Source organism: Mustela putorius, unplaced genomic scaffold (assembly GCF_011764305.1).
Source record: "Mustela putorius furo isolate JIRA1106 unplaced genomic scaffold, ASM1176430v1.1 tig00000480_pilon_pilon_pilon, whole genome shotgun sequence".
Taxonomy (NCBI): domain Eukaryota; kingdom Metazoa; phylum Chordata; class Mammalia; order Carnivora; family Mustelidae; genus Mustela; species Mustela putorius.
In genome coordinates this window covers 471,057-497,110 of record NW_025421397.1, presented here as the reverse complement: position 1 = coordinate 497,110, position 26,054 = coordinate 471,057, and the positions used below count along the sequence as shown (strand labels likewise).

Sequence of the window (26,054 nt, the reverse complement as noted above, 5' to 3'; positions counted from 1 at the left end):
ATTATGACTCTTCTGAAAGATTCAAGAATAAATTATACATATTTGATCTTTTCCAATTAGTATGGAAGACAATGAAAAATCAGATATTTAGTCTCAAGATTCAGTTTACAGTTTAAATTTTCATATTTTGAAAGGAAGCCTGGGGCGCCTGGGTGGCTCAGTGGGTTAAGGCCTCTGCCTTCGGCTCAGGTCATGATCCCGGGGTCCTGGGATTGAGCCCCACATCGGGCTCTCTGCTCGGCGGGGAGCCTGCTTCCTCCTCTCTCTGCCTGCCTCTCTGCCTACTTGTGATCTCTGTCTGTTAAATAAATAAAATCTTTAAAAAAAAAAAAAGGAAACCTATCTTGGCTTCTTAAGCATTTGTATTGACAGTTAATATGAAAATTTAAAAGTTTGTGTAATTCTTTGTAATTCTAGGAAGAAAGCCTAGGAGTTTTAAGAATCCGTAATTGCATACTTCATATCAAAGTTATTTCATCTCTTGAAATGATATTACGTGACAACCTTTTCCTGAATTATCATATAAATTTTTATTAGAATTGAAAATATATATGATGTACACTGTTATGTCTAAATTATGAATTAGATTATCTTTAGAAATCATGTTATTAGAGAAAATATGTATATATTGTATTCATTTAGCATTAGGTAGAAATAAATATGACTAGACTAAACATTTAGAATTAATGCTTCTAACATTTAACATCTTAATATGTTCACTTATTTATTAAAAATAATAGTAAGCGGCACTTGGACTATAAAATAGCTTTCCTGCCCAAGACCTTTTCAAGGTGGTTAAAAGTAAAACAGTCATAATACAGTATTGTACCATCCTATTTTTTATTTTCTACAACATAAAAACATAGCCAGATACAGACACACATTCATACAAACTTAAAGTGTGGAACTCATTCCACACTGTGTACTTTTTTCATTCTTTTCTCTTATATAAGTTTATATTGGAAGATGTGATGAGTAAAAAAGGCTAAAATCACCTATGGATAATCTGATAGAGCTTAGACAACAATTGTATCTCCATTTTTAAATAGAAATGATCATAATTTTTACCTTATAGGGTTATTGTGAGGGTCTATATCATCTATAGTTTAGAACATCTGGTATATAACGATAGTCACACAATGTAAGCTATTACTATTATTCATTGGTGAACATATTAAAGATACTTGTGTGAACATATTTATAGTGGTTTGTAAATGTAGAAAACTACAAACAACCTAAATATACAATAATATATATATATATATATTTATGGTTCATCTATCTAACCATATTTAAAAAATAATATCTCGCCTTGAAAAATGATAACAGATACATACTTATTGGGGTGGATAGATGCCCAAAATATATAGATAGTGAAAAAAGCCACATGAAGCATATGTTCCCTTTTTGTAAAAAGAAAAAAAGAAACAGAATGCTAAAAAAATTTTAACAAATTGCTAAAGGCCAAGTATAGACTAGTATATAAATTATAAAATTGCTGTAAGGGGCCCCAAAAGGGAAGCTTTCATTCACTCCACAAACCTCACTAGTACTTATAAGATAGACTAAGGACAAGACTAGAGAGAGACTTAAGGTACAAACCCGAGGAAGGGAGCAATTTCTACTTCGGCTAAGGCTTCAAGCCTTGGTTCTTCTCCCTTACAGAACAAAACCTAAAGATGCTAGGACAAAATACCTTCTTTGGGTAAGGGAATAGATAAAACAACTTTTTTGGGGAAGGGGCAGAAAACGAGAGAAATAGTCGAAGGAGGAAAGCCTGGTTCTTGATACCAGGGATAGACAGACTAGCTATAATGGTAGAAGCAATGGCTAAACCAGAATAATAAAGAATATTTCTGCCTTGCCACCATTAAAGACCAGTAAGCACCAATAAACAAGTGTCAAAAGTGTGTGAGTGAGTCAAGAACAAGGAGAGAGACCTCCGAGCCCATGCTCTGAGAAAAAGCCTAAAGCGGTGGGTGGAACAAGAACACTGAAAAAGAAAGCATCCAACAGTCTAGCTGCTACCCTAAGCACAAGGTAATGCTAGATGAATTTTAAGCTGGTAGGTTGCTGAGGTTAACCGTAGCACAATAAAACACAAACCAGCTCAACTCCTGACTAGACTGATTCAATTCCACACACTAAAGGTGTAGCAGAAGAGGTATGCCCATTCTCAGGCATAAAAAGTATTTACCTCAGTCTGCTCTTACACGGGATGTATAACTTTTAACCAAAAATTACAAGACAAAGAAGAAACAAGAAAAACAACAATACATTGTTATTAGACAAACCAGTCAACAGAATCAGAGTCGGATATGATCCAGATATTGGACTTGTCAGATATAGTTTGAAATAACTATAAATAATATGTTAAAGACTCATGAGAACAAAGTGGACATGTACTAACAAAGAGGGAATATCAGCAGAGAATTGGAAACTGTAAGAATCAACTGGAAATGTTAGTAATGAAAAATATGGTATCAGAGATGAAGAATTCCTTTCATGGGTCTACCAACCAGAAGACTTCACAATATTGAGGGGAGAATCAGTAAATGTGAAGACACATCATACTCATACTAGACTGCAAAAGCAAAATATACTGCTGGTGGTAGGGGTACCCAGGGCATCCAAGAGTTGCAGGACATTTCAAATGATCTAATACATGAAAAGAGAATCCTAGAAGGAAAGAAGAGGCGAGGGTGAGATGGGGACATGGGACAGAAAAAATATTTCAAGATCTAATGGCTGCTTTTCAAAGATAATTAAAGACCTCAGATCACAGCTTCAAGAATCTCAAAGAGCACTAGGTAGGATAATACCCCTATCCTCCGAAAACCAAACACACATATACACTGAGGTACATAATACTCAAACTACTGTAAACGAAAGATAAGTAGAAAATGTTCAAGGCAGCCAGAAGAAAAAGATAGGTTAGATACAGAGGAACAAAGATAAGAATTACAGCAGGCTTCTCATGAGAAATTATGCAAGCCAGAACACCATGGAATGATATTTTTAAAGTGTTGAAAGAATTAAAACAAAAATATCTTTCAAAACTAAGGGACAGGGCACCTGGGTGGCTCAGTGGGTTAAGCCGCTGCCTTCGGCTCAGGTCATGATCTCAGGGTCCTGGGATCGAGTCCCCCATTGGGCTCTCTGCTCAGCAGGGAGCCTGCTTCCCTTCCTCTCTCTCTGCCTGCCTCTCTGCCTACTTGTGATCTCTCTCTGTCAAATAAATAAATAAAATCTTAAAAAACGAAAACAAAAACTAAAGGACACATTGAAACAACCCAAAACGATTCATTAGCAGCTTACCTGTATTACAATTTGGAGCTACACAAAAACTTGGGGAGGGCTGGAAATGGAACAAGGGAAGGTGAATGTAAAATAAATTTTGTTCTTTTAAAAAATTGCTTTAGAAGATAATTAACTGTCTAAATATAAAGTAGTAGCCGTGTATTATACATTTATAGCATACATTAAAATATATGGCATTAGCACAAAGGATGGGAGAAAGAACTCAGAATACTGCCATAAGGCTTTTAGATGACATATGGTGTAATATTATTTGAAGGTGCACTGTGACAAAAGAAACATTTTAAACCCAAGGACAATTACCGAAAAAGAAATCTAAGCAATAAGACAATAGTACATATAAAATGGAATCATAGAAATAACCCCAAAAAAGGCAAAGAAAGAACAACAAAGAACAGATGGTGAAAGTAGAGAGCTGACAAGATGATAGGTTTTAAGTCAACCATATCAATGATTACATGAAATTAATAAAATATAAATGGTCTTAATGTAAACCCATCAATTGAAAGAAGGATTATAATTGGTAAAAAAGCAAGAACACAATTATATGTATCTACAAGAAAGTCACTTTAAATGTAAAGACTTGGAAAGATTTAAATTAAAATAATGGGAAAAGATATACAATGAAAAGAGCAATCAGAAGAAAGCTGGAATAATATTGAAATTAGGTGATGTAGACTTTAGAACCAGGAATATTTTACAGTGATAAAGGACATTCTAAAGATAAAGAGATCAATTCACCAATAAGATATAAAGTATGTATTTGTAGCTGAAAATAGAACCTCTAAATATATGAGGCAAACACTGGGAAAACTGAAGGAAGAAATAGACAAATGCACAAATATTTGGATATTTTGGCAGTCTCCTCAGTAATCAGTAGAACAAGTAGACCCAGAAAATTAGTAAGACCTTAACATAGAAGACCTTCACAATGTTACTAAACAACTTGACCCTCTTAACATTTATGAATATTCCATCCCCAAACAGCTTAATACACGTTCTTTTCAAATACACAGGAATGTGCACCAGGCTACACCATATCCTGGATCAGGAAATTAACAATTTTCTTAAAAGTGGAAATCAGACAAAGAATGTTTTCTAGATTAATGAAATTAAATTAGAAATCAGCAATGAGAAATATCTAACAAATTCCCAAATATTTAGAAGTGAAACAATATACTTTTAAATACTTCATGGGTCAAAGAGGAAGTCACAAAGGAAATTAGAAAACATTTTAAATTGAATAAGATTTTTAAAAAATCAAAATATACAGGTTTCAGGTAAAGCAGGAACTGGAACTCTTTAACATTATGTGCTTATAGAAGAGAAAAAATAGGAGTTATAGAAAAATCAATAGCACTAAATGCTTATAGTAGAAAAGAAAAGGCAAGGATTCAAGATAAATTCATAGTATTAAACGCTTATAGTAGAAAAGAAAAGATCTTTTTAAGTCAGTAATCTAACATTTTAAACTTAAGGTAGTAAAAGAAGAGCAAATTAAACCCAAGTCAAACAGAAGGAAGAAATAATAAAGACAAAAGCAAATGTCAATGAAATTCATTATTATACTAAAGATCCTGGCAGGAAAGCAAAAAGAAGAAAGGTCATATGGGTTAGAAAGGAAGAAATAATTGTTTGTATTCATAGCATGATGTTTTTTATGTAGAAAATTGTTTATTTAAAAATGGGGGATGGAGACTGTTGAAATGTTAATGTCATAAAGGACAAGGAAAGACTGTCGGAAATACTCCAAGTTAAAGGATACTGAAAAGACAGGACAAGTAAATTCAGTGTACCTGTTCCTAGGTCACGAGGGAAAATGCTCTGAAAGAAATGAATAGGTCAACTAACAAATTAAAATATGGGCAGACTAGACAAGATATTATAACAATCTAAAATTATGAAGGTGGTAACTACACTGCTGTTATGTAAGAGAATTCTCTTAGTCTGTAGGAAATACCTTAAGGGTAAAGGACCATGATATATGTAACTTACCCTAAACCCCCAAATGGTTCAGGAAAAAAATTACATAGAAAGAGAGCATAAATGCAGAGCGAATGGGAGCTAGGATGTTGTGGGCAAAGAGTTCAGTGCTTCCTGTGCTACTTTTGTTTTTGCAACTTTTTAGCTTGATTTTTTTTTTTTTAAGTTTTTAAAAGGTTTTTCAAAAATGGCAAAAGAAGAAGGTCAATTACACTTGAAGGGAAACTGCTTTTCTCCCAGTAGGAAATTGTGAGGGATTAGGTAAGGTCTGCTTATAGGAAAGAGAATGTTTGCTTGCTTTTTGCTATAAAACACCATGCCGCAAACTCAATATTCCTCTCCTGGAATGCAGCTCTCCTTGTGTGCAGCCATCCACCTAGGCCCTCTGTGTCGCCCTCCCGTGAGCGTGAGCGCATGCAGACCTGTAGATGATCGTGCTCCTGGCTGTGCTAGAAGTCAAGTCCCTTTTCTCTGACCCAGGCATCCCAAGTCTTCTTCCAGCATCCCTGGAAAAGTAACAGGCCAGCTCTTTTGATTGAAAGGGTAAAATCAAATCCTAGACCCGGCGGTCTAGTTCTGTGAATATGTCTTCCTTGTCCCTATTTTCTGTTTTTTCTGACACTGAATTCTTGACCAGGAATCCCTTTCCCATTTCACCTCCCAAACCTTCCACATTCTTTCGGTATTCACCTTCCAGTTCTATTTCTAGCCTAATAATCTCTCCTTCTTGCTCAGAAGATTGTTGTTTCGTTCCCCTGCTCATTAGTCATCTCTCCTTCCCTTTCTTTCTTTCCTCCATTTCTTCTCTCTTCCTCCATTTTTCTTCTTTTCCCCATTCTCTTCTTCCCTTTCTTTCTCCTATTTTAATGTAACCAGATTGAATATGTCAAACTTCTGATTAGACTGTGTCTGTAGGAGCAGACCATTTACTCTTGTATAGAGCCAAGAGGATTTATTTATGTATTTCTGGTTGACTGGTTCTTATTAAGAGCCACTAGTTTTTTAAACCCTTATTGCAGTGATAGCTTTATTTTAGGTTACTGTACTGTTCCCACAGATTGAAAATACTAAGAAGGATCACAGAATTTTTAGGGTTGAAAGAGTCCTAGAAATCATTTGGGGAAGCCCCCTTCATTTTCCTAAAGAGAATAAGTCATGGTTAGTGAATATTATCGCTTCCCAAGGACTCATAACACTATTGTTATTGCTGCTTCTCACTATGGTTATAAATGATTATAATTTTTTCACACTGCCTTAAACTTCTATTTCATGTACTGGTAATATTTATTGGAGGTAGCAATCATAAAATTAACATTTGGATTACCATTAATAAGTTACTTATTGTAAGCATGTGCCTTTTGTGAAAAACTGTTGGGCCAGATTCAACCTTTGTGGTTGTTTGAAAGCATGATTCTCAAAATATCTAATTTTAAGAGCATTGTACCTCTCCTCATTAGAATCTGGTCTATTAAGTTAGTTATAAAATCTTTCCCTTGGAAAATGAGGGTCCACATCAAGGTGATTCTACACAATGGATTCTAGAACCAGATTTCCTGTATCTGAATCCTATCCCTGTCACTTGCTAGTATAATGGCCTGGGTTATATTATTTAACCTCTGTGTGTTCTGATTCCTCATTTGTAAAATGGGAATATGGTACCTGTCTCATGGATTGCTGGGAGATTAAATGAATAGATAATGTAAAGTGCTTAAAAGAGTGCCCAGGACAAAATAAATGGTACATATTTTAACAAACACTGTTGATTAGTGAAAGATGGCTAATAGGCTATGGTAGTTTCCATTTAACTTGTCAGTGTAAGTAAAAGAATACTTAATGCAGGTTATCAGCTTCAGAGGATTGCTCTACTCCTCTTTATATTTTAAAGGGTTTTTTTTCCCCTCTTAGAGTTTATTCCCACTAAAGAATTCTTTTCATCACTGCCTGTCACCATATTGTTTTCTTCTACACAGTATTCTTTGTATTTTGTATGTGTTACATGTTGTGTGTTCTGTGTGTGTTCTGTTTTTTAAACAATTTGATGTGATAATTCCATTATTAGTGGCTTTTAAATAATTCCATGAGACTGTGCTACACAAATGAGAGTAGGTAAATATTTTAGATGTATCCTTACAGAAGCTATGGCATATAACCTTATACCTTATATATTTCCACTTTATCCAGTTTTAACCAACATTCATATATGATCCTTTTCTAGATTATGGTTGATTAAAAGTACTAGACCATATAAAGACAAATATGACCATACGTTGCTTTTAAGAAAAAAAATGATCGCCCAGTAACGTGGTCTAAGTAAAATGTTCTCTTTTTTAATTATGTAGTCCTCCTCGCCATCCTCATCACAGCCTCATTCTAGCCACTGCAGAACGAAGGCCTCATCATTGTGTCACCATGCATCCCTGCCCTGGGTCAAACGTAACCATGTAGGCCCTGCAAAAGCTACCAGTCCATCTCTCCGTCTTCGTCGCTGGCGACCCTTCTTACGCCTACCATCTATGGGTCTCCATTCTGTTGTAAGTGTAGTCAATCTTCCATCTCTTCTTCCAGTGACAAGGATAGTCCATTTTTTTCCTTACACTTCTTCAGTCTTCAAAGCGCTTTTCTCTTGGTTCACTCAACCATTAGCTTTTTCTCCCCCAGTAAGATTGCAAGCATACCTCTATGCTTTGCAGTCTAGCTTGACTTTCACCAGTGCCTCGGTGAACATTCATCTTCCCACTCCATATCCCGCCAGCATTAGGATGCCTGCCTTTTGATGAATACTGATCGACATTCATGACAATGTTTAAGTTCCTGTCTGTTGTTAAAGTGAATATGTATTCTCTTAACCTTCATCTCTCTGATTTCATTTAGTTGACCCAGGTCAACAAATGCTGTGTACCTTCTGCGTTCTTTGCCATCTCTTTATTTTTTTTCATGTTTCTGAACATGACTATGGTCTCTTGTCATGCTCTGGGGTCACTTTACTTACTCTATCCTTAACCTAATCCTTCATGGTGTAGGGTGTTCATCTAAGCTATTTTATTCCCTGAGGTGTCTCAGGTACTTGGTTTAATCTTGATCCAATCTTCCCTACCTATTCAGTTTCTAAAGATCTTTTTCCAAGTAGGAGGTGAAGATTTTCTCCTTGAGAATTGCTTCCCACAAATTTTATGATTTTTCCTTCTTAGGTTGATTATATTAAAAACTATTAAAAAGTACATTTGTTCTTAAAATCTTGCCAATTATATTAAATGTTGAGGTTGATGATGGAATTCTAATAATTCTCATGATTGAAATAAATTGTAGGGTTAGGCAACTCCAGCTCTTTTCTTTGTGATGTTTGAGATTGTTAATAGCAATGACTGTGGTTTGGCAGAGTCTATCTAGAAATGCTGTATCTGAAAGATTTGATGTATGCTATCCATTTATAAGAAACTTGATGCTTCTGGAAATCCAAACTTTTGAAGCCAGAGGAAGTCTGATTCCTCGTACATTTAATGCTAAAAAAATTAAAAGGTGTCAAACATTCTTTCTTTCCTTTTATTTACTCTTCAGAGCTAGACACAAACTGTGAAGTAGTCTTGACATGTTTCCTTAAATATCTGTTTCTACCAAATGTCAGTATGGTCATCAAAATAGCTTTTCATTTATGCTGAGTATCAGTCAATAAACTGCTGTCTATCTCATTTTCCTCATTGGATCACAGCATGCATTTGCCATTTTTTTTCATTTATCGATTTAATATTTGTTGCTTCCCTACTGTGCCATACACTGTTTGGCATAGTAGGAGATAAAAGTGAATTGATCAGAGTAAAACCCCAATTTTGGAAATTCTATCTTGGGCAAAATTGATACTAAATATGATTGATTCCTTAGTACTTTTAAAATATTCTAAATATAAGTGAACATATCATAAAATTGGTGTTTCCAGTTTTATATGATTTTACATAATTTTGACCTTCACTCTCCATATTAATTCTGTTGCTTTATAGCATCATAAGTATTTTCATAGCATAGCATGGATTCTAAACTACCCCACCTGAGTTTGAAACCAGATTCTATCACCTACTAGCTGTTAAACTGTTTTCTTGAGAATAAATGAGTATATTATCTGTCTCGTAGAGTTTACATGATGATGAGTTGGTCAGTACTTTGAAGGCACTTAAAACAGTGCCAGTGCCTACAAGTATAAATTAAATTTAAAATGTTATTTTCAACAATTTGGAATTTATATTTAGTATTTAATTTATTTCTAATTGATTTATTATATTATTTTTAGTTGTCAGAGATAATAATACATGTATTGTAAATTAGGGACCTTTGTATAAAATATATATATATACATGTATATATACATATATATATATAATCTGCCTTCTTGGTCATGTTTTGAAATGGAAGACTTTGACTTTATTGGTCTTGTTTGAAGTGGAACAATTTTGAAGCAGTTGGATAATTGCAGATTTTAGACTCTCAGACTAATGAGTCTGATCAAAGGGAAAGGCTCGCAATAGGTACCAAGGTTGTGTGTAAGGCTTAGAAGTTTTGAGCTTTACTTACCTTTTATAATAATAGTTTGAAGGCTTTTCATGCCCTCTTTAGAGCTGTATATTTTTAGTATGCACTGTTGAATAGAAGGTATAATGACTCACCATTATGAGTCACTAGTGTTAGTGATTTCTTATATTTGTGATAATGTAGTATTAATATTGCGAAGTTACATAATGCTTTTATGGCACTTAACAATTTACAAAATACTTTTAATGCATTTCATTTAAACTTTAAAACAGATTTAAAAACCTAGTGTACACAGGGTCTGATACATATTCAGGTCTCTGACCCCACTTATACTCCTTTTTCCTCTAGCGTGGTTGTATTTACTAACAAAATATGAAAAATCGAAGCTATAAGATGTATTATTTTTTTAAGAAGAGATGGTGTTAAAATAGTTTATAATTTTTGAAAATTAAAATACTTGATATCCTATTGGAGAATTGTCTTAAATTGAGTGAATGAGTAATGAGTAAAATAAAACTCTTTTCCAGTTGGGTAAAAAATCATTTCTAGTACGTTTCTGTTATAGATTGAATTTATACTTTGTAGAATTGCCTAGGTTTAGCCTTGAAAAATTGGATTCTCTTCTGGTTATTAGTAAACCGAGGATATTGGATTTGAGTGATGAGTAATACTTTTTGATTCTCTGACCAGGAAAGTAAGGGAACTTATTATCACTATCTTTAAATATTTGAAGAAATATCATGTTCAAGAGGGATTAGACTTTTTTCTGAGACAATGGAAAACACTGGGAGACATATATTAGTCTCAGTATGAAGTATAACTCAGCAAAACTGTCCAAAGACGAAATGGACTGCCTCAGAACCTAGGGGCAGTCCCCTGTTCTAGGGGCCACTGCAAATGGGGCTGCGCGGGGGAGGAGGCTACTACTGGAGCAGCAGCAAAAGTAGATCATTTTGATTCCTACCAACAGTGGAATTCTTTTATTTTCAATCGAAGTTAGGAATACCTAGTTTGCCATATTAATGTTATGTTGAGATTCTCCCATTCATAAATGGAAGGAAATATGAGAGTAATAGGAGATTAGATGAGTCCCTCTATCTGTACGTGTTTTAGAAATATTCAGTAAATCCAAAATAGTAATGTTTATTCTGTCGCTTTCAATTTTTTGCATCTAAACACTTCTTAAAGCTATTGTTAAAAAACTACTTAAAATTATAAAATTATCTGAAGGTGAAAAAAGTATGAACTTTACATTTTAGACACTATTGTGTTATAGGATGTTAATATGAGATGTGATTTGACTTATGCCTTTTTAAAATATTTGCCTCTAAAATTTCTGCTTGCATTTAATAATGATTATATTTTATTCCAGACCATTTAAGATTTGATATATAGCAAACACACAGTGTTAACTGGGCAGTTTACTGCATACCATAGTGCTATTTAATCATGTTTTGATTTTAGGTAACTTATTTACATTTCTAAGAAATGTAGCAGATATTGCTTAATGCAAATCGAATTTGGTAAACTAAAAAAAAAAGAAAACAACAAAAAAATAGGTATAATTTTAATTTCAAGTAGTTCACTAAGAAAGCAGGCAAAAAATCATAGGTTACAGTTAACTGCATTTTAATTTGCTTTTATCTCCCCCCCTACCACTTTACTCTTTTGGGCTAGTTTCCTGCATTTATTCATTTTTAAATGTTTTGAATCTATGATAAACAATGAGACTTGTTTTATTCTAAAACTGTATTAACATTTTTCAAAAAAGAGATTGTCAAGTTCAGATCATTAAGAATTTACTTTCTTGATGTCTTAAAATTTAGCATGGAAGGAGTTTAACTCTTACACTATTAATTTTTTTAAACTTTGTTATTTAAAATATCAAAAATTAGACAAATGAGTTCATGCATTCATTTCATTCAGCAAGTATACATTGTGCATCTCCTATGCTTCAGGCGTTGTGCTAGGCACCAGGGCTTCTGAGGTTGAACAATATTAAAGGTTCTTAGATCAATTGAGATTAAGAAAGATATGCTTTTAGTCGATGTTTTCCTGGTTGATGTCCTGAGGTCATTGTCATAAATGTGGTTGTGTTCATTCTATGTCTACCATATCAAAGATTAATAAACTTTGAATTATATTGGTTAAGTGTTCTCTCATATCATTTCATATTTGTATGTATTTACATGTACTTCATTGATTTGACTACTAACGTGCATCATATGTATTTTTCCCTCCTATTTCAGGCACCAAGTATAGATGAAAAAGTAGATCTTCATTTTATTGCATTAGTTCATGTAGATGGGCATCTCTATGAATTAGGTAAGAACTATTTAAATTTACTCTGGGGAGGGAAATGATAAGTGGGAAAGTCTCTATGATTCACAGGACTGTTGATGTTTATTGTGTTTAATATTAATTGCCCTATAACATTGAATAGACATATGAAAGTTTTCCATTTAAGATTCTTTACTAGAAAAAAAATTTTTTTTTTGCTGTTTGAATAAGTTATAATTCAAGAAAGTATGCATACCTCCTTTGTATTTCAAGCAAAGCAGGGAAGTAAAAATCATAGGAAACTCCTATAAATCACTTCAGCATTCTTTACTAAATTATTAAGTTAGTTATCATCAACATCTGGATGAACTATCTTGATCTGGAAACAACTTTTAAAATATAGTGTACTATTCATAAAGACTAATTTTTGTAATCAATAATAAGTATCACTAGTTTTTAGGTTTTTGTACTATCTCTTTGTTTTGCATCTGATTTTTTTTTTAAAGATTTTATTTATTTATTTGACAGACAGAGATCACAAGTAGGCAGAGAGGCAGGCAGAGAGGGAGGAGGAAGCAGGCTCCCTGCTGAGCAGAGAGCCTGATGTGGGGCTCCATCCCAGGACCCTGGGATCATGACCTGAGCCAAAGGCAGAGGCTTAACCCACTGAGCCACCCAGGCGCCCCTGCATCTGATTTTTTAACTTCACAGGAGTCTGTGTTTTCTGGCAGCACTTCCCTAAGGCATATGTCAAAGTAGTCATGATTAATTATTTGGCATTTTGGCCTAAACCTGCACTTATTTTTTTAGAAATTTAACTGTAGATAGGCTATTTTGGGGAGTTTTGGAGGAGATCCTCATAATTTTAATTGATCCATTCAGATATAACAAACTTATTATGATTCTTTAATGGCTGGTATATGGTACTTATTGTGAGTATTGTGAGTCCTTCTTATCCTTTTCCATGAGACTTTCTTCTTAGGTTAAAAAAAGTCAAATAAGGGGTGCCTAGGTAGTTGAGTCAGTTAAGCATCTGATCCTCGGTCTTCAGCTCAGGTCTCGATCTCAGGATTGTGAATGCAAACCCTGCTTTGGGCTCCATTCTGGGCATGGAGCCTACTTGAAAAGTAAATAAAAGGAAAGAAAAGAAAAGAAATTAATTCAATTTAAAAAATTTTTAAAAAGCCAAATAAAAAGAGAAGTCTTTTTCAATTTCTAGGTACCATAATTTTTAATTTTCTTTCTTCTTACTTGCTGTCTATGTATTAACTTGCCACTTTGATTTTCCTCAGCTTATTTAAAAGCATAAGAATTCTGAAAGAACTTCTGTGACTGTAAATGAGGTCTATAAAATTTAGATAGATTTTATGTTTGGAATATAACAACAGAATAATACACTTAATTAAAAAGAAATGGCTCTATTAAAGGTGACAAGGAAAGTAAAAAACATAATTTTGTAGAAACTTACATCCCTGAGGGTTTTGTATAGTAGTAGAGTGATCTCAGTTGGAATCAAACTGAAATGAAAAGAACACATCATTACGGACACATATGACAGACCTGCAAGGCAGTGTGGAAGACCAGCGCTGTGAATTCAGTCTACAAAAGTCTGTATCTAGAGATAAGATGTAATAGTGATCGGGGATTTCACACATCTGCCTGATTGCAGGAAGCTGAGTTCCTACTCTGAATTTTGAATAATAAAGAATAACTATGGGGCGCCTGGGTGGCTCAGTGAGTTAAGCTGCTGCCTTCGGCTCAGGTCATGATCCCAGGGTCCTGGGATTGAGCCCCACATCGGGCTCTCTGCTCAGCGGGGAGCCTGCTTCCCCCTCTCTCTCTGCCTGCCTCTCTGCCTACTTGTGATCTCTATCAAATAAATAAATAAAATCTTAAAAAAAAAAAAAGAATAACTAGTGGGAAGGGAAGTAAAGAGAGTGCTGAGACTTGCCAGACACATTTTGTTGACTTTAAGAAAGTACACTTAGGAAAGGGTAGAGAAACGGTAAATATGAGCCATAACCGGAAACTATGGAAATGATGAGGACTTTCCGGATGAGAGACTTAGCAGTAGAACAAACAGTAACATCAGAAAGATATTTAGCAGGAAGAAATCTCTGATCATCTTAATGGGAAGGCATTGACTAATGCATTTAGTTAGCTAGCTCCCTGAGCTCAGAGGCTAGAAAGGACAGTTAGAAGGGAAGATGTATATCAAGAGTAAGCTATCTATGAAGAATGGTTTTCTTATAGCACGCCAAGATCAGTACAAAAGGATTTTAAAATTGGTTTGAACATCAGAAAAGGAAGACCATGAGAAAAGAAAGACAGAACTATTGAGGTCTTGCTGGTCAGGTATTCTTTAGTAAGAAGAATGATCACGGCTGATACAGAATCGGAGCCTTTGGGGGATTACATTCTTTAAATGAGTTTAAAGAATTTCAGAGTTCTAAAGAATAGCAGTACTCTTTTAGATGCTATAGAGAACAAGGTACAAGACAAATGAAAATGGGCAGTTGCTGATTCACTGCAAGGGAGATTGGCAGTAACACTGATGCGGATTCCTAATAAATTCTAAAGGAATGTTGAGCAAGAAGACTGTTGAGTTAGGGAATAGAAAACAGTGACTAAGAGAACAGCATAGGTTTTTTAAGGAAAAAAAATCATTTTGAAGTAGCCTTATTTGTTTAAAAATAAGGCTATGTGATTGTAGACATGTGCAAGTTAATTCCTACAAGACAATTATTCAACAAAGGATACTGGGTATCTTTAATATATTTATTCCCTACTAAATTGTAAAGTTAACTGATGAAAAGAACTGAGTTATTCATCTTTTTGTTAACACCCCTTCCTTTTCTTTAGGGCTTCATGTCATTAATGGCATATGTAGGGGAGGAAAAGTACATGTTTTTAAATAGCTATAATTACTCTTTATGGGTAAATTAGAGCAATGGATTTGGTAGTGAATTCCAAACTGATTGAATCATCAGATTAGAAAACTGATAACTAACAATATATCTTCTCCCTAGACAGGAGTACTCTGAAACATTAAAAAAATTTTATTTTGAAATAATTTTAAATTTTTAGAGAAATCATAGAAATTATTTACGGAGTTCCCATAAACCTTTTACTCAAGATTCCCCAGATTCAATTAAAGTGTCTGAACCATTTGAAAATAAGTTGCAGACACAGTGACCCATTATTCTTTAATATTTCTATATATATTTCTTTAGAACAGGTGGACACTCTCCTACATAACTATAGTGACTGTCAAAATCAGGGAATTAACATATTCCCTGTTGGATATGGATATCATATCTATAATATGGATATATTGGATATGGATATCATATCCATATATCCATATATGGATATCCATATCCAATATATCCATATATGGATATATCATATCCATAATATGGATAGTCAATCCATATTATGATTGAATTCACAGACCCTATTCAAATTGTTCTGATTTTTACAATATCCTCTGTAGGTTCAGAATCCAATTCAGGATTGTGTGTTGTATTCAGTTGTCACATTTGTCTCCTTGAATCTGGAATGGTTCCTGAATCTTTTCTTTTCTTTCATGTCTTTGACATTTATTTTATTTTTTAAAAAGATTTTATTTGTTTATTTGACAGAGGAGAGATCACAAGTAGGCAGAGAGGCAGGCCGAGAGAGAGGGGGAAGCAGGCTCTCTGTTGAGCAGAAAGCCCAGTGCAAGTCTTGATCTCAGGACCCTGAGATCACGAGCTGAGCCAAAGGCAGAGGCTTAACCCACTGAGCCACCCAGGCGCCCTGTCTTTGACATTTATTTTTAAGTGTACAGTATACATTAAAGTGTACATTTATTTTTAAGTGAGATTATTTTTTAGTTTGGGTTGTCTGATATTTCCTCATTATTTATCTAATTTTGGCACATACACCACAGAAGTGGCACTGTGTTCTCAGGGCATCATTTCAGGATGCTCGTCATGTTGATTTGTCCCATGGCTGGTGATGGTGACCTCTATCCTTTTTTTTTTTTTTAAAGATTTTATTTATTTAACAGAGAGATATCACAAGTAGACGGAGAGGCAGGCAGAGAGAGAGGAGGAAGCAGGCTCCCCGCTGAGCAGAGAGCCCGATGCAGAACTTGATCCCAGGACCCTGAGATCATGACCTGAGCAGAAGGCAGCGGCTTAACCCACTGAGCCACCCAGGCACCCCGACCTCTATCCTTTGGTCTAGGTTTTATCTGCATTTCTCCATTATAAAGCTAATGCATTTGTTAAACTTATTAATATGTCAACATGTTATAGTTTTTAATTAATAAGTAATGAATAAATATTTTATCAGGAGATACTTTGAGCCTATGTAAATATACCCTTTCTCATTAAGCCTTTATCAGATTTAGCATCCATTGATGATTTTTAATTAATTGTCACTATGATGGTTGCCAAATGGTGTTTAAAAAAAAAATTCCTCCAACATTAGAAGCTTTCCTTTTTCCCCCTCGTTCATTCATTCATGTCAGAATGGACTCATGGATTCGTATTTTATGCAAGTGGGTACATACAGTTCATTATCATCATTTATTTTGATGCTTACATTTTCCCAGACTTGGCCTTGAAGGGAGCCCTGTCAAGCTGACCCTTTTGATCTTTTGATAGGTTTCTGTCATTCTTCAAGCACTTTCTGTCAGGTAGAATAAGATGTTCTAGTTTCATCTTCGGTTTTTTGTGCCCTGGCTCTGTTCCTCAGTTACTTCTCCATAGAGCCCTGGTTCTGTGGAAAATGGTATTTAGAACCAATATCTGGGTGGTAGGTGTGTTCATTGCTACTAAGATATCATTGCTCCTAGGCCCTCTCAGAGGACAGAGGTAGGAAATGTTTGTATGTATTAGAAAAATAACTCACATACATATATATGAATATGAGTATAAAGATACCCACAGTGACCCGTTTATATATTAAAAAGCATTCACTTACAGTAGCACTTCTAAATCTAATAGCATATAGTTTATTCTGGTGTTCTCCATTACCCTTTGTGTATTTCTTGATTTACCCATTGCTCTTGTATATAAACAAGCTCTCAGCCACCCCAGCCTGAAAATCAGACCCAGACACAGAGCTCCCTGCGCTTTCCCCTCCTCCCCCAGCACACTGATCCTGGCCTGACCCAGTCCAGACAAAGAGCAACAGCTCTGCGAAGTGGGGAGCCACCTTCTTTCTGATGCTTTGCAAATTCCTGAATCCTGCACTCTTTCTCTGCAGTCTCCTCATTAAGACTGTTGTGCTCTGCGTGGGTTTCCCATTTGTGAACTGGCAGAAAGCTATTACTGTTGAACTCACATACAAACTACCAATTTCCAGATGTCTAAGAACAACCGTTTCAGCTATTTCTTCCAGCTTTTTCGTTGTTTCCAGTGGAAGGCGTCACCCGGTATCAGTTATTCCAGCGTGGCTGGAGGTGGAAGTAGCCTCAGTGCTATTTCTTCATTTCCCACAAGGAAGATGAGAATTTAGCTTTCCAGTGTCACCCTTATTCCTTACCCACCCTCCCAATCTTTCCTTTCTCCTAGTCTCCTAGTTCTGCTGCAGTTATAGTATTATGGCCACAGAAACATTTATTCTTAGCTGAGCCATAATTAAAACCTTGAGGTGCCTGGGTGGCTTAGTTGGTTGAATGTCATGGTTCAGGTCCTGATCTCAGGATCCTGGGATCGAGCCTCGAATTGGGCTCAGTAGTGAGTCTGCTTCTCCCTCTTCCTTTCCCTCTGTGATCTCTCTCTCTCTCAAATAAAAATAAATAAATAAATAAATTTTTATTCATCCAGTTTTAATAATTGTCTCATTTTGCCTTTTGGTTTGTTTGGTTAATCTTCCCTCATATTTTTCTTTCACAGTGGTATCAGCCCAGCTCTATCACTGTGTATGTATATGGATTCAGACATTTTTACTACATTTGGAAGCCATGGAATTATAAAGGGATTGCGTTTTATGGATTGAACTTGAAATGTCTTTTTTTCTTTTCTAAAGATTTTGTTTATTTATTTGAGAGAGATAGAGAGCAAGAGAGAGAACATGAGCAGTGAGGGAGAAGCAGACTCCCCGCTGAGCAGGGGCTCAATCCCGGGACCTGAGATCATGACCCGAGCTGAAGGCAGACACTTAACCAACTGAGCCACCCAGCTGCACCACGAAGTGCCACTTATGAGATACAGGAGATTAAGATTTGCAGATAGAGTAGAGTATCAGTTAACTTTGGGTTAGGATGAGTTTATATAATATTGGACTTTTTCCTTTTTCCTTTACTCATAGCATTCATTAAAGTAGTAGTTTATTCAAGATGTTTATAATTGTGTCTAATTAACATTGGTGGTCAGTGAAATAACCCTAGGTTATTTAGATTGTTGGTCTATACTGCTTATGCCTTGGTTGTACACAATTATTATTATACATTACTATATATTATATATATTACTATATAAATCTTGTGGTGGTTCCCTTTCATTGGTATAAGCATGTCAGTCTTGGGTACCTTCTGATTTGAAATAAGTTTTTTCATATTCCTAGGTAGAAACTAGGGTTGTTGCTTTTTAAAAACTGACTTAGTTAATTTTGCATTTTTTCAAGAAATTAAAACCAATGTTTCTTTCTTTTTTTTTTTTTTTAAGATTTTATTTATTTATTTGACAGAGTGAGATCACAGTAGGCAGAGAGGCAGGCAGAGAGAGAGAGGGAAGCAGGCTCCCTGCTGAGCAGAGAGCCCGATGCGGGACTCGATTCCAGAATCTTGAGATCATGACCTGAGCTGAAGGCAGCGGCTTAACCTATGGAGCCACCCAGGCACCCTCCAATGTTTATTTCTTATAGATTCTTTTTATGAAGAGAATTTAGGCTTTCAAACATGGAAGCAAGGTCTAATAACATTTAATATAAAGAATACTGATAGCACATTTAAAGTATTTATTTTAGGATATATCATTTTCAGTATCTTTTAACTTTCGCCTCACTTGTGGGAAGAGGAAAATGGAAGTACATTATCCTGTATAAGCAGCTAAACTTTCAACTGTTTATTCATTTTCCACAGATGGACGGAAACCATTTCCAATTAACCATGGGGAAACTAGTGATGAAACTTTATTAGAGGTAACAATAAAACTTGTTGGCCTACTTCAAGTGTTATCAATGTTCTTGTTATCTTTAAAATATTTCTAAAGATCACTTGAATAACATTTTCTCTGCATTTGAATGCTTCTGTGTCCTTACCCTCTTGAGAAAATCCAAAAAGAAAATTATGAGTTAGTGTTAAAAATCTACACCAAATGAAGAGAGTTTCAGAGTTCTTTTTGTGAACAAGTATCAAATTTCAAAAAGATAAGAATAGTATTGAAAGAGTGGCACATCTTTTCCCATATTTCACTGATTCCAAGATACCACTATCTTTATCTTGATCCTAATTTTAGAGATTTTTAGATTTATGAACAAATTGTGTGGCTGAGATAGTAATTTTCAAGTTAAGTTTCTGTAAAGTATTTTAAGAAAGAACACTTACTGTATCTTCAAGTTTTGTACTAAGGAAATTAGGCTACCAACCATTCACTCTTTCTGGTATGTGCTTTAAATTATTTTGTATTTAGAAAAAGACGTCTGCACTAAAGATTAGTATGAATTGGGAAAATCTGAAACATTTATCATTTGAAAGGAAAACACAAGTTTATAAACTGAAAAATTACACATTTTTCCCCCCATAGGATGCCATAGAAGTTTGCAAGAAGTTTATGGAACGTGACCCTGATGAACTGAGATTCAATGCAATTGCTCTATCTGCAGCATAGCTTGTCAGTGACGGAAACACCAAATACTGTATTATTTGCAACAAAAATTAAATTTCCGCTGCCACACACTAACTCAAAAATTTTGATATTTTCATTAACTTGACTGATTAAACTTTATGTGAATTAAACTTTGACTTAATCTGCGTTTTATTTTTGTCCCACGTTAAAGCTGTCATTCTTTTCTCCCCTTTGTTTCTTGTGAACGACTTACCTTGTCTGGGAACTAGTGATAGGCTTCTTATTCTCTTAAATTTCATGGGAGATTTTTGTCTTGGGCACAGGTACAGTTTCCATCTGCATAGTGTAAATATATGATATATCACATATTTTGACATACTCCCTTAACAAGCAGTTGTAGAGTGTTGACTTGTCATGACCTGGACATGGTCCTAGGTACAGGAGTTACAGCCATGAACACAGTCCACAAGTTCCACAGTCTTGGAGCCTATGTGCTTGTGAGAAGAGATAAAGAACACATCAGTAAGAGACACACCAATGATAGATGTTAGGCCAAGTCAGATTTGTGTTAGAGAGTGACTGAGTGGCTACTTTAGAATTTGTAGTCAGGGGAGGCTCCTATGAGGAAGTAACTGTGAAGTTGAGATTTGAATAGCTAAAAAAACAAAACAAAAAACCAAAACAAACAAACAAACAAAAAACCAACCCGAGAAAGGTGGTAGTGAAGAATAAAAGGAAAAAATACGGAGTCCCTCAAGTAGGAAAATCTTATGGTGTTGTAGGGCCAGAAAAAATGCTTATAAGACCAGAGCATAGAAAGTGAAGGGGAAGGTGGCAAGATGTAAGGTCGTAGGAGGAGAGGCTGAGTGATACAGGACAACAGAAAAAGGAATTTAGATTTATTGCAAGTGTGATGGTAGACCATGGAAGGTTTTAAGCAGGAGAGTGACCTGATTTGACTTATAATTTCAGAAGATCATCTTGACTCCTCTGTGGATAATATTTTGGGGAGGAGATAAGAATGAAGGCAGAGAGATTTGTGAGGTCAGTGAGAGACGGTGATGGCTTAATCTTAAAAGAAGTGACAATTTAGACGGAGCTATGTGTGTGAATTTAATGTGTGTTCTGAAGAAGGGAGGGCTTCAGCTGCATCTTGAAGGAGAAGTGGAAGGCAGAGGAAAGGTGGAAGAGTATTTATAGAGCTGGATCAAAACACAGGTTTGGTGTGATGGCAATGCCCTATATTTTGTGGGGAGAGTATTAATTACACAGGTGTATGCAATTATCAAGACTCAGTGAATTGTTCATTTAAAATCTGTACTTCACTGTACATTCCTTTTACCTCAAAAAAAAAAAAATAGAGTTGGGTTGGAAGGATTGTAACAGTTAGGAGAAAGACCAAATTGGTCTGGAAGGAAGTTCTAGAGCAATCATTGAGTGTAAACGTGTATACCTGATTCACTGAGGTGACCTAGATTTCTGCTGCAGTGACCTGAGATAAGTGGTATTTCAGGAAGAGTAATGGAGTAGTGACGTAGAGAATTGATTCGATCTATGTTACTCAAAGTGTTACATCAGCATTACCTGAGAACTTGCTAAAGAAGAGTTATTTTAGACCTCACCATAGACCTACCAAATCAGAACTTGCGTTTTCGACAAGATCCTTGGGTAATGAATATGCATATTAAGTTTGGGAAGCACTGGATTAGAAAAATAGACTATAAGGAGGAGGGTCCCTTTGGAAGACCTTCAAACTCTCTATGGTGAAGAAGGCTTGAATGAAGTGATGGCAATAGGGATGAAGAAATCATCTGAAACAACCAGTAGTGTATGAGACTGGTGCTTCTGTCCTGCCAGTAAAACCAAGTGTTCCACTCTGCTTTTCCATCAGTTATTTGCATTCTGTACTCCCAGCTGTCTTGTATATTATCTTAAAATTTCAAGTATTCCTAAACAGTTCTTGGTTCCCTTGCTGACTTTTTCCAAGTATCTAACTTATCACCAAAAATCTACATCATTTCTCAAAGTTTGCTGTGATGAATACTAATTTTTCAGACTTAATGGGCAAGAAGGGTTTGAAGTCAAGTATCTGTTGAAAACATTGGGTTAAAGGTAATTTTTTAAAATATAGGTTTTTTGGGTGGGAGCATTGCAGAACTCAGAGCTTTTTAAAAAAAAATCTATGTATTATGAATGTCATTTTCTAGATGTTTTATGGAACAACCATTTAGGACTGGCATTCTTTTGCACACACATTAAGATGCTAGTCTCTTGTGAAACTCAAAATTTGAAAATTTTCTCTTAGATTTATGTCTAGGATTTTAGTCCTACTACTGTATTAACTATAATACTTTGCTTAGTCACTTTCTTAAAATTTAGCACTTACAGAAGAAATTGATGATTAATTTTATATAGAAACTTGTAGAGAGACAGGGTAGTCAACAAATGGGACATTTCTGGAACTTGTTAATGATTAATACATTTGGGGGAAATGGAACTAAAGAACTGAAACTTTAAATGTTTTTACTTGGACTTTTGGGAATTAACTAAACATCTTTCAGCAGGTATAATGGTTTGCTTTTAAGTACTGAAATAGAGTTTATGATATCCATATTTAACCTCTAATATTTTTCGTGTTCATTTGTGACTAAAACCGAGGTTATCTGTATTCTGTGGTGATCAAATTTTAACATGTCTCAAGTGGAAACCATCTTTAATACTGTATAAAAATTATTCAAACATGATTTAAATTTAGTTTCATTCCAACTTAGATTTGTGTACAGTGCTTATTAGGTAAGCTTTGTAATTGGGTTGTGTATAACATATAACCTGTTTATCTCATTTTGAAAATAATATAGTTTAAGAGACATTTTCAGCTATTGTCTGTCTACTGTAATATCTTTCAAAGTAGCATCTCTAGGCTTATGATTCTTACATTGGTGCTTGTGAGAAAATTGCAGAAAGTAATATTTTCATCACATCTAAAACATTTTTCTATCTGAAGAAATTTCCTTTAGAGAAAGCTCACATATATGTAAATATGTGTATATATACACACATATATGTATTTGTATATATGTATATATTTTTGTGTATATATCATCTGGGAACAAATATAGAGATACCCATGTGCATGTATATGCACGTACACACACATCCACACATGTTCACATATCCATACCTAGAATAGGCAAATAACTTTGATCTAAATTCTCTGTGGATTATTTAAATCCTTGGCTGAAATTAAAGTAAAGCCACTTTGAAAAGTATGTAATCATTACAGAAGGTTTTTAGCTAATTTAGAAGGATTTATACATACATGTATAAAGTTTAATAGTTAATGTCTTTATTAAGATTCTCTGGTAAGATCTTAAAATGAGGTTTCTTGTACTCTCAACAGAATTACCACTAAAAACCAAGTGTGGAAAATACTGAGTTTTTAGATAGCCATTAAGTAAGCTTTGTCATTTTTTTTTGCTTCTTTTGATTTCAGAGTATGGCCTGTTGTGTTATAGATGATTCAGTATAACAAAGAAATTTAGTGTCCTGGTGCCAACGGTGCCAGTGGATCAGACCAATCCTCATGCCTTAGTTTCCTGTATATTTTTACTTGTTTTGCCTTTGAATAAAAATTATTCTAAGTCTTTCTCTGGACTTCTTTGTTTAGGATAGTGGTTTTGAACCTCTCTATTGCTTCTGCCTACATTGTAGATGAGAGTCCCCAGTATGACACTTCCATTTCCATACCTAGATAATAGTGGGAAGTTCTGTAGACACTAACGGCTATATATTATGAGCATTACCTCACTGTCTAATTGATGGGCTAGTTGGGAATCCCTAGTTTAGAGGCATTGAGTATACATAACCTATACTAAGAGCTATTTTGCAAAATTAATTATTTAAAAAGTTTAGGGAACCTGGGGTGGCTCAGTCGGTTAAGTGTCCAACTCTTGGTTTCAGCTCAGGTCATGATCTCAGGGTCCTGAGATTGAGCCCCATGTTAGACTCCACACTTAGCAGTCTGCTCCAGATTCTCTCTCTCTCCCATTCCCTCTCTCCCTCCCCCTGCTTTCCTTCTCTCTCTCTAAAATACATAGAATCTGGGGCGCCTGGGTGGCTCAGTGGGTTAAAGCCTCTGCCTTCGGCTCGGGTCATGATCCCAGGGTCCTGGGATCAAGCCCCACATCGGGCTCTCTGCTCAGCGGGGAGCCTGCTTCTGACTCTCTCTCTGCCTACTTCTCTGCCTGCTTGTCATCTCTGTCTGTCAAATAAATAAATAAAATCTTTAAAAAATAAATAAATAAAATAAAATACATAGAATCTTTAAAAGGCTTAGAGATATATAATAAAGCCTTTCTAATCCATAAGACAGCTATGAGTATAAATTGAATTATTGAGAATAAAAATCCATGTGGTCAAGAATAAATCCCCAATAGTGTGAATGACACATTTTAGTTGATTCAAAGTGTGCCCTTTATCAACATGTATAGTTAAATTTAGTTAAAAATTTTAAATTTAGTTAAAAACTGTATTTAAATACCAGTTATGTTCAGTAGTGTATCCCTTTAGAGCTAAAGGATAAAGTCTCCATCCTGCACATGTTCTGTGAGGACAAGATGAAAAATTTCTTGAGGTTTTATTTGTATCCTAAACATGAAAGACTTGCAACACCGGCAAATGTCGTAAATCAGACCATTTAAAAATGTCCTAAAACCTGTCTGCTGAAACATCATCCTGCCTACTGAGAGTTTTAACTGCCTGGAGTAGAAGATGACAACAGGTTACATATACATTTTCCTTTAGGACTAAGTAGCAGACAGTTATTTTTTTTTATTCTGCCTCCAACATGAAGTATTTGGAATCAGAAGTTTCTCCTGTCCTTCATCAATACTAAAGGACTACACACAGTTAATAATAGTGTGTACACAGTTGATGGGAATGTTACATTGTTTGTATTTTTACCTTGGAGACCAAAGCATAGTTCATGGTTTGGGTATAATTTAAAAGACACATTTGTCTGAGAAATTGATTTCTTTCATAAACAAAATGCAAATGCCTTAAATATTTCTTTATTTTAATGTGTTAAATAGAATTGCTTTTAGAGCCATAGTCTGGTATGGCTTGACAATCAGAGACACATGAAGTATTCAAGATAAGAGCATAATGGTACTGATTTTAAGAACTTTAGATAATAATGCTTTGGGCAAAAGAAAGACAAAGGAATATTGAAAGCCAACTGTTCACCTTACTGTTTTAATTTTTACTTTGTTTCATTTTTAGGAGACAAGAGCAGGTATTTCAGATACTAAAAATATTCCTGTGAAGGCTTTGTTTTTCAGGGATAGTGGTCAACTACTGTTTTCTTAATGTGCATGAAATGCCTAGAGAAAGTAACATCTTTAGCTAGATGAATAAAACATGGAATAGAAAATGCTTAGGCCAATTTATTCATACCCCTCCTATATTAACTGTAGAGTTGATAGCTATGTAGATTTTAGCAATTTGTTGAGCAACGAACCTGGTTTTAAAATTGATCTAGTTGCTCTCAAACTTTGCAGTCTCAGAAGGCCCTACACATTCTTAAAAAATATTGATGGGCCCAGAAAGAGAACTTCTATAGGGATGATATCTGTTGACCCACAAATACTAAAGATTAAAACAAATTTTCTGAATATATTATTATTAAACAATATTCAAACAATAATTATTTTCTTTAAAAAGTTTGAAGAGTAGCAGTCAGTATTTTACATTTTTGCAAAATCTCTTTAGTCTCTGACTTGCGGAAGACAGCCGAATCCTCCTATCCGATAATGAATGAAAAGTGGAATTGGTAACTTAGAGAGTCAGTTGGTTATCCATGTAAAAACAATTTCAGAGATGGTCGTTTGAAGACAAGGACCATGTCTCTTGCACACCATGTTATCCTCAGAGTCTGGCACAATGTGTGGCAAATGGAAGAGGGCCAGATGACATTTAGCTAAACTGTATTAGACTCTCCTGCAGTGGGTTGAGACACAAACAGGAGACGAAGATGTAGATTCAAGGAATATAGGCACCTCCTTCAAGGCACATGGTTGAGAGAAGAGAAATGAGGTCTTAGGTGTGTGGAATCAGGATCAGTGGAGGACTTTTAGGTTTTTTTATTTAAAAAATTTTTTTAAATGATTTTAT

At 35.0% G+C, this 26,054-nt stretch overlaps 1 protein-coding gene and 1 long non-coding RNA gene across 11 annotated transcripts in view; one reads left to right on the top strand and one right to left on the bottom strand.

The window, feature by feature from the left end:
* Positions 1-26,054, top strand: part of UCHL3 (ubiquitin C-terminal hydrolase L3) — a 59,075-nt gene that overhangs the window by 28,702 nt on the left and 4,319 nt on the right. For 2 of the 5 annotated variants that reach the window (XM_013057212.2, XM_004754395.3), the window contains exons 7-9: positions 7,641-7,832; positions 12,069-12,144; positions 19,178-19,236. In XM_013057212.2, coding sequence (XP_012912666.1) covers positions 7,641-7,832; positions 12,069-12,144; positions 19,178-19,236 — 327 coding nt within the window. Of the gene's footprint in view, positions 1-7,640; positions 7,833-12,068; positions 12,145-19,177; positions 19,237-19,841; positions 20,054-26,054 lie in introns of those variants that run through there. The other 3 variants (XM_004754396.3, XM_004754398.3, XM_004754397.3) reach the window with 3 other exon arrangements.
* The window catches only part of LOC106005996, a 37,247-nt gene continuing 14,383 nt past the window's right edge, over positions 3,191-26,054 (bottom strand). For 4 of the 6 annotated variants that reach the window (XR_006606957.1, XR_006606959.1, XR_006606956.1 and 1 more), the window contains 3 exons: positions 20,137-20,219; positions 13,568-13,616; positions 3,191-5,807 (listed from right to left, as the gene is read on the bottom strand). This is a non-coding gene — a long non-coding RNA (uncharacterized LOC106005996). Of the gene's footprint in view, positions 5,808-13,567; positions 13,617-16,692; positions 16,870-20,136; positions 20,220-26,054 lie in introns of all 6 variants that reach the window. The other 2 variants (XR_006606960.1, XR_006606958.1) reach the window with 1 other exon arrangement.